Raw genomic sequence first — 16,629 nt, forward strand, 5'->3', positions numbered from 1 at the left:
GAGATAGGTAAATGTTATTTTTGTGTGACAGTTCTGATGGTTTTCAAAGGGCTAATTCTTTGCTTTTCGACATATGCCCAACTGAAAACGCTTTAGCAACTCATGTGCACATGACAACCATCTAAATAGACTACATGTTCGCAGAAAACACAATACTGATTATAGAGGGGAAAATAACGGCTCTTTTTAAAAGCACGTTTAGTAGTGAAGTACTTTTAGGATTGTTTGGAATATTTTACCAGCAGACACCCTTTCACTGCTGAGTGTCTTAGTATTGTAAGATGTGTGATTTGAATTTTGGTTTAAAGGTGCCTTTGGTTTGAACACCCCTACCCCTACGAGGCAGAAATACAAAGAAATAGAAGGAAATTGAGCCTATTTGGAACCAGACTTTAGTATGTTCCCATGGGGGGATTCACGGTGCGAATGACACTGCGTCAGCTTGTTCATTTATCTTTAGTATTTTCTTCAACTTTAACTTTTAGGACCATGTATGAGGTTGTGGCAAGCTAAATACACAACAGGACGACGTCTCGGAAAAATAGTAAGGATTATATAGGGAAAAACAACAGTGTCAGTTAATGTCCGTTTTGAAGGTGTTAGTGGTTGGGGATTTTGAAAAGCATCAGACATCAGGCAGATACAATCCTCTCTGCGTGTTCTGGTGCAGAAAGAGTTTTCAGTTTATACATTGGGGTGACCAGTAGATACCGTTTTACAACCATAGCCCCAAACGACATTTACAGAGCCCAAAGAAGGATTAGGGTCAATTTCAAAGCCACTTTTCCATATGAAGCGCCAACTTTATATGAAAATGTGTTTAATAAACATCAAAGGACTGAGGTTGAACTTTCTGATAAGGGACATTTTAAACCTAGTCATTGTCACTTCAACGTTGTTCTCTTATTTGCTTGGACTACTAGGAACCTCTAATTAGTTTTATAATTTTGATCAAGAGTTTACTAACTTAAACCTTTTTGGGTGGGCAGTAAAGTGCGAGGTATGATCCAAACAAAATGATCAAATGTGATTTTCGTGGAAACCGTTTGTCAAATCTAGCCGAAATTACAGCAGCCATAATAACCACTCTCCTCCTCACCAATGGGTCTTAAGATAACCTTTTTTGAGATTACTTTTAAGCTCTAATTTCACCTCTTTTTTTGAGGACCTTGGTGCCGTGAAACCGGCTTCCTTGCATGAAGTCTGATTTTCAAAGAGGGAACAACTCGTGCACATATCGTATGCATTTAGAGCGCTTACTTTCCTTTTAGTATCTCAAGCCTTCAAGCAAACTGTGATGTCGATCGTTTCAGCGTGTGTCGACGGGTGGTTCGGGGATATGTGCAACCAACCATGCTCTCAGGGCTGTGCACGCTGTGACCAGCAGTCTGGTACCTGTACGTTTTGTACCAGTAACAGCCACCTGGAGTTCCCTGGATGTACAGGTACGTCGACTGATTCAAATATAAGATCAGAACGTTTCATCATTAAAATCAAACATTCATGATTACATTTTATTATTGTATGATGTGCAGTAGAAAGTTGCTGACATCTTCATTTTATTTTTCAACATCATCAAATCCAAAACCTTTTTGCAGAGTGTGAGGACGGGTACTACAAGCAGACTGCTCCTTCCTGTATCCAGTGTCCAGGGACATGTTACAACAATACACCGTGTGACAAGACCACCGGGCACTGTGACGAGTGCCCCCCTGGGAGAAAGGGGGACACGTGTGAACAAGGTGTGTAGGTACAAAAAGAAAGTTATTTAGTTTTAAAATCAGGCTTTGCACACACACACACACACACACACACACACACACACACACACACACACACACACACACACACACACACACACACACACGTTGTGGTAAGGCACTGGTGATTTAATAAACCACCACTCAAGACAGAATATAGCAGCCTTCAAATTAAATTTTGTCCATAGTAATAATACGATGATTTTCAGCGTGTGACGGTGGTCAGTACGGTCCGTTCCGCTGCTCTCTGTCCTGTGGGCAGTGTGACGACAGACAACAGTGTCACCTGGTCACTGGACACTGTGCTCTGTGTGAGCCGGGGTTCTATCCTCCGCTGTGTATTAAAAGTAAGTTTGTATTCTTAGATAACAACTAGCAATCCCACAATATCCCTTGAATGTTGTTATACCGCCATGAAGAACGCAATTACGACGTCGTCACGGAGTTTTGGTGTAACTCGTTTTGGACAGGTTTTCAAGGGAAGGCAAAATCTGGCTTTTTGTATCATGAGATATTGTTTATATTTGAACCTGGTATGGATAGAAAGATAACAAAAATGTATTTTCGATCGTATTTAAGAGACTATTTCTCATGGAGAATGATGCACTGAGTCTAAAGCTAAAAAACCCACAAAAACATCAGGATCGCCATGAATTGAGTTACGCCAACATTCCGTGACGACGTCGATTATACCGTGTCTCGCTGCTCACGTCGTTAACTCTCTGTGTGCACCCCATATTTCAGACAACTTGTTAGCAACTTAACCCACTAACATCTGGCAATTTTAAAGTAAATTATGACATTTTGAACGAAAAATGTATGACTCGATTCTTCATAATCGATGCCGCTCTGTTTGATGAGCTCCATTGCAATGTGTTATATGTCTCCCCTCTCTTTGACATTCGATCATCCATCGTATCGTTGAAATAAGGAGCTTGGACATGATTGTCACTTCCCAAGAAAACCTTGTACGACCCTCCAAAAGGAGGTCATCTTTTGTGTCTGATTTACTTTTTTCAAATGTTCATGCATGCAGCTTGTGATGACAACACATACGGACAGAACTGCAGTGAGAGTTGTGGTCAGTGTAAAGGGGGACAACCGTGCAACACAGCGACAGGCAGCTGTACCACAGGCTGTGAGCCAGGCTACATCGGAGAGCTGTGTAATGACAGTAAGTCTTGTGTACAAACCATCTACTTTTCTGAAGAGCTCAACAATTGGAAACAGATACACTGCTAACGTTCAACGAAAAAAACAAATGTATCTAATTACAGTGAACTCAAGTGTTTCAAAGACGAAAGCACACTGTTTTATCTTCTTAATCGCAGATTCAATCGTACTCTTCCGCATCTGTATGGTTAAAACAGTAACCAACGATATAATACGAGGGGGATTCATTATATTTTGCAACCTGGGCAAACTAATACAGTCACTACTTTTCCTGTTTCATTACATCAAAGACCAGTTTCAGGAAGACTTGTGACGCAAACATTACTTGATTCCGTGCAACCGTGTTCATTCAATGCGATAAAAGGTCCAGTAAGGGAGATGGGTCTCTGCCAGCAGTGTTGACCTTTCGCGAAGAGATGTTTGCGCTATGAAGTATTAGGGCTACTACCAGGTAAACTCTTTTCAAGAGTGCTTTTTTAAGTTTAAAGTACTGTTTTGGAAATCAATCTCCACCAAAAGCCACTGTTTTCAGGTGATTCAGACAGTTGATTACTGGCGCGTGGACGTTAAAAAAACGTTGACCGTTGTGGTCGAATGGAAACAATCGTTACCCCAGAAAACGTCTCTAGGGTAGAGCTCCTGATTGAGAAGTACCCAACAATGATATACGCTGAAATACATGATAGAAGGACGATTTAATCGGGAAGTCTCACTTGTAGTTTTCACGGTTGCTGTGGCGTAAGGAAACGTTGTGGCCGTTGGGTGCCCCATAGCCTTTGTGAAGAGCAAAAGCGGGGTAGGGTGGACTGGTGTTTCCATATGCTATGAACATTTGACGGAAGAAGGTTTCCTCGCGTTTGGTACATCGTAACAGAAGACCAAACATGGGAAAACCAATAGGACCCAAAGATGAGGCAACAGTTGGCGGTGTGGGTCTTCCTAGATGAGAACCCACCTGTAAAATTCAAAAGAAACAGAAGTGCTTCCTAACAAATAATAGTGTATTTCTATGCAAAATCCGGCCACGTTGCCATCATATCACCTGAGGAGAGACAACCGATAACTGCTGACTGGTATGTCAGCCACTGCTTGCCTAATTTCTTTCTGGTATGTTGCACACGACATCCCCGACTGGGTGTCCGTGGTCTACTGCTCCATCACAAAAAAACACCATGCACACATCAGCTGTAACCTCTCGATTTTCTAGCCGCCAATGATGTTCAGCTTGTCACCTACCTACCATATTCACACGCCTTAGACCCTGTGACTGGTTTTTTTCCCTTCCGTCAAGAGGCAGTTGAAGGGAAAGCAGTTCCAGAACACCGAAGATGCCCCAGCATTCCCGAGGGCGTAAATTTTGACATACCCCATGCAACGTGGTGGGGTGTCATGGACAGCTGGTTTAAGAGGATGGTCACAGTACAATGTGTACAAACTGAGGAGGGATTCTTCCAAAAACTGGAGTAGACAGATTGGCTGTAAGTGTTGTAGAAAACCCAGGTTGCAAAACATAATGAGCGGCCCTCGTATGTGTCAGGTCAATACTACATGGACTTTAAGCCAATCAATACATAAATAACTTAGTATATCCCATGACCTAGCTCTTTCGTCTTTGTCTGTGTTATTCTAGTGGGAACTCGATAACCCGCGATATTGCCCAGTAGTCTTAAACTTCGGCCATGACCTTGGCAAATAACCTACACAGCTACAGAAACAAGAAAAAAGCAAATATTGAATGAAATGATGACGTTTCGAATGGGAGCCAGTCAAATATGACCTCTTGATTCCGACCATGAACCCTCTGTTCATAATCTGGCCCAATGGAAGGTCGTACCGATTCATACATTCAACCAACAAACTGCGACCTCATCTGTGTTCAGATTGTCAAGCACTGCATGGAATATTTTATTCCAAAGCGTTATGGCTCGTTTCGACATGCAAAAACGGATGACATTATAACCTCATACAGTTCAATTCTTCAGCAAGCTGTAAACGCATCAATGCATCCTGTTTGGTTGGGTGTTTTTTTTACAGAAATTTCTTCTACACGTTAGAGTCGCTGACTTGTCTCACGAAACCGTAGAGCGTAGAAGCAAACTATATAGGCCCTACCTACACGACTGAGGCAAACAAACGATTGTTTCACAGCTGCAACGCCAACAGAAAAACAAAAGTGTTAAATACTCACGCTGTGACCATGCAGTCTTACCACATAGACAATCGCCATTTGCACGATGGAGTGGACTGGAAAAAAAACACATGACGTAAAAGGCTCTTTCGTTTTGCCTGTATTTTCATCATGACGTATTTGTATGACAGCATGCGCGTCACGTGTTTGTCGTTTCCGCGGTGTCTGTCTTTCAAACTCTGTTCAGAACTTTGTTTTTATATCAAGTTAGACTCATAGACCTAATCCCGCTAATGCGGAGCAGGCCAAGTTGTCGGACAGTATTGAATACCCTCCCCAGTCTCGACAAGGTACCACGCGATACCATGTATGTACGGAGGTGTAACTTATATTTGTTTTTCTGCTAAAATGTTTATAACCTACATAAATTGCTCTTTCAGAATGCCAACCTGGGTTTTACGGAGAAGGTTGCAGCAAAGCGTGTGGATATTGTCAGGTCAACACCACGTGTCATCATCAGGATGGACACTGTCTGGCGGGGTGCGTGTCAGGGTTTGCAGAACCACTCTGCTTGCAAGTGCAAGGTAAGCTGGTTTAGAAATACACTGTAAAGAATATCGTGATCTTTTCGTGTATCTTACTAACAAAACAACATTAAACACATTTTTGCAAGAATTCAAAATAAAACGGCAATAATAATGTGTTTGCAAGCAACTTGTATCATAGCATGATTATGCGTCCTTTGGAACAGAGAAACAGGAGAGCTGGGTTGTGCCTGTGGTGGGTTCCCTCGCTGCGGCATTGCTGATAACCATCGGGGTCGTTGCGATTATGTGGTGAGAACGCACACACACACACACACACACACACACACACACACACACACACACACACACACACACACACACACACATACACACACACACACACGCGCGCGTGCACGTACGCACACACGGACGGACACACACACACACACACACACACATATATATATATATACACACTGTCACACACACACACACACACACACACACACACACACACACACACTCACACACACACACACAAACACGATGCAATGTAAGGATTTCTCTCTCTCTCTCTCTCTCTCTTTCTCTCTCTCTCTCTCTTTCTCTCTCTCTCTCTCTCTCTCTCTCTCTCTCTCTCTCTCTCTCTCTCTCTCTCTCTCTCTCTCTCTCTCTCTCTCTCTCTCTCTCTCTCTCTCTCTCTCTCTGACAGATTAATTTTTGCACGGGAAAAAATCAATTTGTTTATAATTATTTCAGATTGATGATCAATTCAAAGCTACCTATTGTTGCTTTTTAACTTATCGCACAATATAATTATTTTATTCTGGTTTCAGTTGGTGTCGTCGATCAAGGGAAGACATTGCAGAGAATGACCAACGCGTGGCCCCTCCAGTGGGTGAGTTATTGTTGTTACTGTCTTTTGGAGACCAGCTTTTTTCGCAATTATTGTTCCAATTAAATAAAGTGTCAGTATGCTTTGTGTTGACATGTCCTTTAACAAAGTTAATGCTTTATTGCTTCTGTTTACCCCCTATTGTCTCTATACCTGAAATCTGATATCAAAACCCTGGTTGCGGATGTGTATCTAGGAATACTCATTTCAATTACACTGTTTGTTTATGTATGCAAATGCATGTTTGTTACATTGAAAGCCTTTTCTGAACTTACTTAGAAAATGTCTGTTTGAGAAAGAGTTTATAAAACGCATAGTGTAACCGAGTGCCGTAACACTCCGATTACCTCGGGAGGCGAAGTGCAATCAAACAGGATTGAAAATGTTAGGGCTAATTTCTTAGCCCTATAAAAAAACTGTTATGCAAACCCAAAGGTTTCCATGAACATATTTTTTATAGGGCTAAGAAATTAGCCCTAACATTTTCAATCCTGTTTGATTGCACTTCGCCTCCCGAGGTAATCGTAGTGTTTCGGCACTCAGTTACATCTGGCGCTTGCGAGCAGGGATGGGACTCGGCATGATATGTTCAGGTAATGGCATAATATGACCACTGAACATGTTCGTGCTGTTCCCATTCTGCGAACTTGGGATGGACAGTGGTCCCCCGGTTCGGAACTTCGGGACGAAGTTCATTCCCACAGGGGCGATTGTGACAGGGGAGGCTACCGCTCCTTTCACAGCAGACTCTGCACCCGAGTTGTTGGCCTTTAAGTCAACACCGGTGTATTGTGGAATTCTGTTTGTGATGGGGTCTCGTGGTTTCCGATTGTATACTGTTCAAAAAAAGAAACGCATAGTTGCTACTTGCCAAATTTGTTTTATTTTTCGAAAAAATTAACAGAAAATCCAATATTTAGATTATTTGTTTGAAATTTGGTATGGACACAGTTGAATGCACACACAGTTCATTTGCATCTTCAAATCAATCAGTCAATCAATACGATTGGGTGCCGAGGCTGTCAAGTCAGTAGGGGGTGTGACTGCCTTGAGCAGCAACAACTGCCCGGCACCTTCTGGGCATGGACTGGATCAGATGCCGGATATCTTGCTGTGGGATGGTGTCCCACTCCTCCTGAAGTGCATGCAATAGATCGCGGTGATTTGCCGGCGCTTCTTCTCGCCTGCGCACACGTCTGTCCAATTCATCCCAGAGGTGTTCTATCGGGTTCATGTCTGGCGACATGGATGGCCAGGGAAGCACCTGGACATGGTGGTCGGTGAGGAACTGGGTGGTGAGTCGTGCTGTGTGCGGGCGAGCGTTGTCCTGCTGGAATATGGCATCCTGGTCAGCCAGAAGAGGAAGGGCGTGTGGGCGCAGAATTTCCTCCACGTATCGCTGGGCAGTTATGCGCCCTTGGACGTGCACCAGGGTGCTCCTTCCAGCAGTATTGATCGCCCCCCACACCATGACGCCTCCACCACCATGAACGGGTGCCTCATCCACACAGTTGGGCGCGTAACGTTCGTTTACTCTCCGGTAGACCCTCCTCCGACCATCATGTCGCTGGAGCAGGAAGTAGGACTCGTCGCTGAACCACACGTGTCTCCAGTGATTCCGGACGGTCCAGCAAAGGTGCTGGTTGCCCCACTGCACTCGGTTCTGGCGATGGCGGCGGGTGAGGACAGCTCCTCTGTGAGGTCTGCGAGCTCTCAAACCAGCTTCATGCAGGCGGTTCCGCACGGTCTGGTCCGATAATCGGTGTGGCCCGGGGAGAGCCTGGACAGAAGATGAGGCCGACAGGAAACGATTCCGGAGGTGGCGGAGCCGTATGAAGCGGTCGTGAGCAGCAGTTGTCGCCCTTGGTCTTCCCGCTCGTGGCAAGTCAGCAACGGAGCCAGTGGCTTGAAACCTGAACACGTGGAAGTGCCTGGCGATTGCACTTTGACTTTGGCCTGCTTGTAAACGACCCAATGCAATTTGGCGGTCTTCTCTGCTCAATCGGGCCATCTTTCGTCGCTGAATTGTCGTCTGATTTCTTTGTGGCGAACAATCCGCTTTTATGGGTTTTGGAAGACATGGTGAGAGCTCAATATTCCCCGAGTTTCACGAGATTACACTGAAGCATGACGAGTGGTCATGCCAAATGAGCAATTTTGACATTGTAGCCACTGATAACGCATGCGTCACGTGCAGAGCTCACTTGTGGCAATGGACGAAAGGTCGACGACCAGATAAACATTTTCTGCAGTTTGGTGGATATCCTTGTAGCCATATAACTAAATTATCCAAATATTACAAGCTATGCGTTTCTTTTTTTGAACAGTATATGTTCATGGAAACCTTCGGGTTTGCATAACAGTTTTTATAGGGCTAAGAAATTAGCCCTAACATTTTCAATCCTGTTTGATTGCACTTCGCCTCCCGAGGTGATCGTAGTGTTACGGCACTCGGTTACAATAGGAATAAATGGAGTTACAAATTCAACGTGTTTTATTATTAAACCAGCATGCAAATAGGGTAACACGTTTTTTGGAAGGCTCGAACTGGTGAGTCGTAATCATCGAACATTGTAAGCAAAACGTGTAAACTAAGAATGGTAACAGTCATATGAATAGGTTACTTGTTGACCAGTACAGGTTTAGGACGTGTACAGTGACCACGTAAGCTATCCCATATTTTCAGAACCTGAAAGCACTCAGGGCAGAGACCGCCCTTCTTCAGCTTCCCCCATCTCAGACGCGGATACAACAGTCTACGAGATAATCGACAAGGATGACGCAGAAAAGATGCACGTGCAAGAGAACAACTACGAAAGCCCCCACCCATACTCCAACGACGACGCTGACAGAGCTCTCTACATGCAGCTGTCGCCTCCTGCTTCTGATGACGCCTCAAAGATCAACATTGAACTTTCTTAAAACGAGCAATCCACAAATATAGCTATTCTGATGGACACGTGGGGGGATTCGGGGGCTGTGATTGGATGGTCTCACACATCCCTTTTCCGATCATCAAAGCATAACGCTACGAAAGTTGGCCATTTTTGCCGATATCCAAACGATATCGGCAATAACAAAGACGCATGGTTCCGGTTTCTTCCACGTGTATAAAGTACACGCATACCTCGCCAGGCTTGTGTCTGTGGCTAGTCGACAGACGATGCAATTTGCTTTGTGTGTGTTTTTGTTGTTGCTTACTGTACATGACATACATTACGTGTAAAATCCAGTTCTTTAACTGGCAGCAAACCTTGCAAATTTCCAGAAGCTGCAATCTGAAGCGACCTATCTCTGATGTTTGCAGACGATCTCTCCAATCACCAATGTTTAACACAAAATCAGCAAACTCTCCTGTCACATAGAACGTCCATTGTGTAGTGCAATGTTGAAATGAAGTTACCGGTCTGAAACATTTCGTCGTTTCTTCTGAGACAATCCTTGTTCTCTTATCATCTACAGATTTACCGCAGTCTTCACCACGCGAATTCTTAACAGAAGTCAGACTTTCGAACATACAATCTACGTAGGCAAGCATGATACGTCATAACGTCATATGATTCCTAAGATATTGACGTAATGCTAAGCATCCGGTTATCTTGAGTTTTCTCCGTAATACATGTCCGTGGGTTTTTCAATGTTCGGTTATTTCCGTGGCTTCATGCAGAAAGGGAACCGTCGTCTGCAATCAACGACATGGACCATTGGTCCTTGTTGCTGACAAAAACATGATTTTAACACAGAATTTAATGTCAGAATAGCTATATAAACGCTATTGTGTTTTCATCGTAGCAATAGGGTCCGATATTTAGACTCGAACAAGTATAATGCGACTCGTCTTCGACTCGTCGGCATTATACTTGTCTCGTCTAAATATCGGGCCCTATTGCTACGCTGAAAACACAATAGCTGTTAATAGTGACTTCCACTGAAAATGGACAGCTGGATTGATAAGTAAGGCCTATGTACAAAGTATAAGGATTTTCAAATCATGCAACCATTTTCTTAAGTGTTTGATGGTCAGAGTACTTTTGTGAACAGAAACAAACAAATTACTATTGCATGATTTTAGAGTCTGACATTTTCAAGTCATTAGAGGTAGTTATAAAGGTTGTGTGTTTTGGATGATAGTGAATTGTTGCCTTTATCTCATAGAGAATGTTGGTCCTTCATTATGAAAATCTGTCCCCACAAGATTTTGAGTTATTTTTGAATGATGCAAAAAGCCATAGTTTAAAATGTGCCGACAATATACGATGTGTGGTTGCTTGTTGGCAGACAAGCTTTTGTGTTCGTCTGAGTGGACTATGTCTTCTATTGTTTCATCGTTATCGACCAAGGCCCAAGGCCGATCGCTTGTTTGTATACATGTCAGATAGAGTGATATTATGTTTTGCAATAATAGGGATTGCTGTGCATTTTAGAGCAATATTTTCTTACCCGGCAATAAGTCATTAAAGCTGTTATACATGTGTGGGATTGATTTGATTACATGGTTTAGCCAGTTTGACGATCACGTTGTTATGCATTTGTATCAAATGTAGAACAGTTGACAGAAATTGAAGTGAGTTGATTTAGGCTGTATGAAGAAAGGTTTGGATACATATTCTACTGGTTTACCTTCACCGGATCACGCTTTGGACTACACAGTCCGAATGATGTGGGTCGTGTACGACTCATACTTTCTAAAGAAGGATCCAACGTACAAAGTATGGGTCGTACACGATCCACGCCATCAGAATAGGGATAAACACTTTATACTGCCTCTTTGCAGAGTATGGGTCGTAAACGACTCACGCCATCCGAATAGGGAAACGCCTTATTTAATTCCATATGGGTCGTAAACGACTCACGCCATCCGAATAGGGAAACGCCTTATTTAATTCCATATGGTTCGTCCATGACCCACAACATCCGGACTGTGTAGTTCGAATGACGTCATTGTTTAACTGTTTGTTTACAAAAATGATCCTTTAAAACATGTTCAATAGGAAGGCTCTATGGTGTTTGAAGTTTCAATCAAAAACTCCCAATAGTGTTAGAGATACAGATACTTGTGTGAAGCTCTGGGTCATCCACGACCCAGGGAGCACGTGTACGGTGAAGGTTTAAGGGAACGAAAGAAGGGCATTATATCTTTTTTTCAATGATGTCAAAGTGTTCTTGATAGTGATGCTTTTTGTTTTCAAATTGTAGAATGTTTCAAGGGAGTTTTGGATTGTCTTTGCCCCGACATTGTTGGTAAAGTCCCAAGGAGTTGAAGTTGTTTTCATTGAGAAAAAAAAAGGTTCAAATTGGTCCATTTCTTGGGTTGTTTGAATAAGGAGCAGTACAAATACTTAAAGTAGGATTCTCGATCTAGTTTTATGTATGTATCTATTAAATTCATAATTGTTTGTTTCCTTTTGTTTTAGAAGTGCATGTTTGTTGAAGCATGCAATGTTGATTTGTGTAGTAATTGAAAGTGCAACTGTGTGTTTTCACTGTGCCTTACTGCATGATGGGTGCCAGGATTTACATTACCCCTTGAACCTCCAAAACCTTCAAGACAAGTTCCAGTTAAATACAGACCAGAAGAAACTCTATGATGTGTTACAGATAGTAGTGACTGTAACAAAACATAGGGCATCAGGAAATTGTTAAAAATAAAGAAATGCACACAACTGATATACACGCCTATAAAATGCATCCTTCATTTTGGATTATTTTTCAAAAATGGGAAATTGGGAGTTTCACAGAAGCAGTGACCTTAACATTTGATGAAGATTCATTTATCTGAGAAAAGCCGAGTTCTATTTTCAACTGCTGCATGTCCGTGGTGGGTCCTTGGTCCTCATGAAGTGAGTCAAACTCCTTGACATGTTGTCCAGCCACTTTAGAAAATGAGACCTTGTCTTCTAAAACTACACAGACCTCATTTTTTCCCCCAGGGTGGCAACAACTTTCAAAACTGTCAGGGAAACAAACTTACGAGACAATCTACACAAGCATTAGCAATCATGGATTCAACAAGGGAATCCTGTAGAGCAAACAAGGATACAGAGCGGATAGTTATCTCATTATTGTCATGTCTTGTACAGAATTGTTCATAATTATGACATTTGTGTGTGTTTTTATGTGACCAAGTTTAGATTGAAGGCACGTGGAAGTATTTATAGAGAGGGCCCCAAAGGGGGGGGGGGGGTATCATCACGATCACGGGAAGGGAAAGTTTAGCTTTCACGATCACAGTTACGTTGATTTTTGTTTTCACGATCACAAACACCTTGACGAATAGAGGATCATAGAGTGATACAGAGCTCTGTGAAAAATGTACGTTGAAAATAAAATGGTTTGCAATAATGCCCATCACGATAACGAAAACAAATGACGATCACGATCACGAGACTTGATTTGTGTGTCATCACGGATCACGGGCAAAGTCCCATCACGATCACAGAAATGGACATTTCGGCAATCACGGTCACAGAAAGCTCAAAAAACGCCAATCACGATCACGATTTTAAACCCTTTGGGGCCCTCTATAGAGTTGACATGCAACTTAGTAGTCAACCGCACTCTGTGTGTGTGTGTGTGTGTGTGTGTGTGTGTGTGTGTGTGTGTGTGTGTGTGTGTGTGTGTGTGTGTGTGTGTGTGTGTGTGTGTGAAACATTGTCCTGTAACATACATGTCTTGATGTTTGAAGCAAGAGGTGCAAGGCCTACCCCACAATAGCTTGGGTTACCCTGACAAATAATAAATTCGCAATAATATATTGACAACCTGTATATATAATACATCCAGACTGAAACATACATTGTACCTTGGTTTTAACATTCTTCATTGCTTTTAACTAAATACATGGCTAATGGTAACGTGTGCTAAATGTGTGTCTGTGACAAAATGTGTCTGGGCGTGTGCGCGTGCGTGCGTATGTTGGACAATTATGTTACATGCAATCAACTATGATTTAACGCTCATCACTTGGGGTCACTTTTAATTTAGGAAGAAATGCATCTTTATTAACCAATTATTGGGATGCGACCACGACGAAAAATGACTAAACAATTTGCAGCAGTTGTAATCTTCTGTGTGGTTGAACTCTCTTCGTCTCTCTCTGTATTTCCATATCTGCATGGTGTGTGTGTGGGGTGGGGGTTGTGTGTGTGTGTGTGTGCGTGCGTGTGTATGTGTGTGTGTGTGTGTGTGTGTGTGTGTGTGTGTGTGTGTGTGTGTGTGTGTGTGTGTGTGTGTGTGAGTAGATAAGAGTATATAACGAGGCAGTGAAGAAGAGAGAGGTGTGTCATGTGATGACTCATCTTAAGATCAACCATTAAGAGGAAAAAGCATGACAAATATTTCAAAGAAGCGTATTGTCAGTAGAGATCGCCTTTGAAGTGTGCAGGAAAATGAGCGACAGGAAAACCTCGATCCATACTTTCAAAGCAACGATGTCTTTATTGTCTATCTCAATTGCAGTCCGCCCTTAAATGCCCTTTGAAAACCCAAACCATATCATGGTAGCCTCTACACCAATTTGCTCACGTCACAAATACCTCAGTAGGGGGTACAACTAATCGAGAAGTGTATTACCATTTGTGTGCACCATGTCATCGTTTGACCAATGTGATACTACCCGTCAGAAGCGAGGCAGATGCGTTTGGGTGCAGACCGTTGTGATTATGATATGTTTCTTGAATAAAACCAACAATGATATGATTAACAAGTCGCGAGAAACGATATAAAAAACATTTAGTCAAGATCAACACCACAAACCAATCATCGCCAAGACTACATTCAGATAGTCTCGGCTAACCATACCGAAGACCGAGACGAGTCTCGCTCGCCGCCGCGAAGGACGCGTCCGTAGTACTTACTGAACCTATTTTCTTTCATTCTGATCACATTTTTAGAGTAAACATGACATTTCTATCTATGTTTGAATTCAGGAGAAGATGAGCAATACAATGCAATCAATTTTAAATCTGTTTGCGAAAAATCGATTTTATTGACAACTTTAATGAGCAAACTCATTAATTAATTTGTAAGCCTCCAGGATGAAATGCAATACCAAAGTCCGGGATTCGTCGAAGATTACTTGACCAAAATGTCAACCATATTGATTGAAAAAATGAGAGCGTGACCTTGCTGCCTCAACTTTCACAAAAAGCCGGATATGACGTCATCAAAGACAGTTATCAAAAATATGAAAACCGCTTCTGGGGATATTATACTCAGGAACTCTCATGTGAAATTTTATGAAGATCGGTTAGGTAGTTTTCTCTGAATCGCTCTACGCACACACACGCACGCACACACACACATACACACACACACACACACACACACACACACACACACACACACACACACACACACACACACACACATACATACACCACCACCCTCGTCTCGATTCCCCGTCTATGTGAAAACATTTAGTCAAAACTTGACTAAATGTAAAAAGACCATCCATTGCCCTACCATATTCAGCAAACGTATTGAATTTACATGAGGTAGTAATTACAGTGGCACCTACACACAGACACCCACCAAATTCAAATTCACACAATGAAGGTTCCAGCGTTTAAATCAACAACAACAGCTGAAACGAAAACTTGTTATATGTAATTAAACAAACACACCTGTATCCAAAATAGTCAGTTGTTTCACATATCTTGTCTAACAATAAAGAAATAGCATGCTTAACAGTGTAATTGTCAGAAGCCATACAAGGCGGGTTTTGAAGCCGTTTCAGCGGGTAATAAGACCAACAACAACAAACACACAACGGTATATTTATGTAACTCCTTAACGCATTGCCTTCTAACTGTCGATGATTTGTGCTACCACATGTCGTAGAATACACAAGAAATCTTAAGTCATTTGACACAATCATCACGCTGTTATACGACATGCCAAAAGGAGTTTAAGCCTGAACAGATAAATTGCAGGCATGAATGCTTCAATTTTCATCTTAATTGTATACACGTTTAACAGCCGCTGCTTTAAACGCATTGGTTTAAATGCCTACACCATTTCTTGGAAAACACTCTTTTCAGAGCTATGCTCAGTCAAGCGTGACAGTGGTCAGGTTTGATAGGCGAAGGCTGACATTTGTGTGTGTGTGTGTGTGTGTGTGTGTATGTGTGTGTGCGTGTGTGTGTGTGTGTGTGTGTGTGTGTGTGTGTGTGTGTGTGTGTGTGTGTGTGTGTTTGTACGAGTGCGCGTGCGTGCGTGTGTGCGTGCGTGCATATATAACTTGTTTCTCTTTAACTACAAGTGACATTGTTTATTATTTGGACAGAAAGAACAAACCATTGAACACGGCGTACTGATTGTTCAGGGTCTCGGTTCTCGCTACAAGTGTTCCGTAGAACATGCTCCTCATGTTGCCCTTAACGTGTATGAAGTGTGTAGATATGAACGGTACACACGTTATTTCTATATTTGACCTATTCCATGTACGCATCTGCTTCAATACTTTAGTTAGATATCGTTATTGCAATACATAACAAGTAGCGTAAGGCGAAAATACTACATTTAGTTAAGCTGTAGAACTCACGGGATGAAACTGAACGCACTGTATTTTTTCAGAGCTTGTTTTCAATACAACCTATCATATCTATATGTTTTTTGGAATCAGGAAATGATAAAGAATACGATTTTTTGGATCGATTTTTTAAAATTTTAATCGTAAGATTAATTAATCTATTTTCGTTAATTGTGATCACATTTTAAGAGTAAACATGACATATGTATATATTTTTAGATTCAGAATGTGATGAAGAATACGATGCAATCAATTTTAAATCTGTTTGCGAAAAATCGATTTTAATGACAACTTTGATGAGCAAACTCATTAATTATTTTGTAAGCCTTCAAGCTGAAATGCAATACCAAAGTCCGGGCTTCGTCGAAGATTACTTGACCAAAATGTGAACCAATTTGGTTGAAAAATGAGAGCGTGACAGTGCCGCCTCAACTTTCACAAAAAGCCGGATATGACGTCATCAAAGACATTTATCAAAACAAATGAAGAAAAAAAGTCTGGAGATACCATACCCAGGATCTCTCATGTCAAGTTTCATGAAGATCGGTACAGTAGTTTTCTCTGAATCGCTCTACACACACACACACACACACACATACACACACACACACACA

General features: G+C 42.1%; 1 protein-coding gene across 1 annotated transcript; it reads left to right on the forward strand.

Moving 5' to 3' along the window:
* Positions 1-2,777: 2,777 nt before the first annotated feature.
* On the forward strand, positions 2,778-9,418 carry LOC138955848 (scavenger receptor class F member 1-like). The gene is made up of 5 exons (XM_070327367.1): positions 2,778-2,934; positions 5,502-5,645; positions 5,813-5,897; positions 6,425-6,486; positions 9,170-9,418. Exons 1-5 carry the CDS (start codon positions 2,781-2,783, stop codon positions 9,403-9,405), a joined length of 681 nt encoding a protein of 226 aa, XP_070183468.1. The 5' UTR covers positions 2,778-2,780; the 3' UTR covers positions 9,406-9,418.
* The last annotated feature ends 7,211 nt before the right edge of the window (positions 9,419-16,629 follow it).

This window comes from Littorina saxatilis, unplaced genomic scaffold (assembly GCF_037325665.1).
Source record: "Littorina saxatilis isolate snail1 unplaced genomic scaffold, US_GU_Lsax_2.0 scaffold_577, whole genome shotgun sequence".
NCBI lineage: Eukaryota > Metazoa > Mollusca > Gastropoda > Littorinimorpha > Littorinidae > Littorina > Littorina saxatilis.

Coding starts and splice junctions, on each gene's coding strand:
- LOC138955848 (XM_070327367.1), top strand. CDS start 2,781: ATGTTCATGCATGCAGCTTGTGATGACAACACATACGGACAGAACTGC. Junction 2,935..5,501: donor CGGAGAGCTGTGTAATGACA/GTAAGTCTTGTG, acceptor TTGCTCTTTCAG/AATGCCAACCTGGGTTTTAC. Junction 6,487..9,169: donor ACGCGTGGCCCCTCCAGTGG/GTGAGTTATTGT, acceptor CCATATTTTCAG/AACCTGAAAGCACTCAGGGC.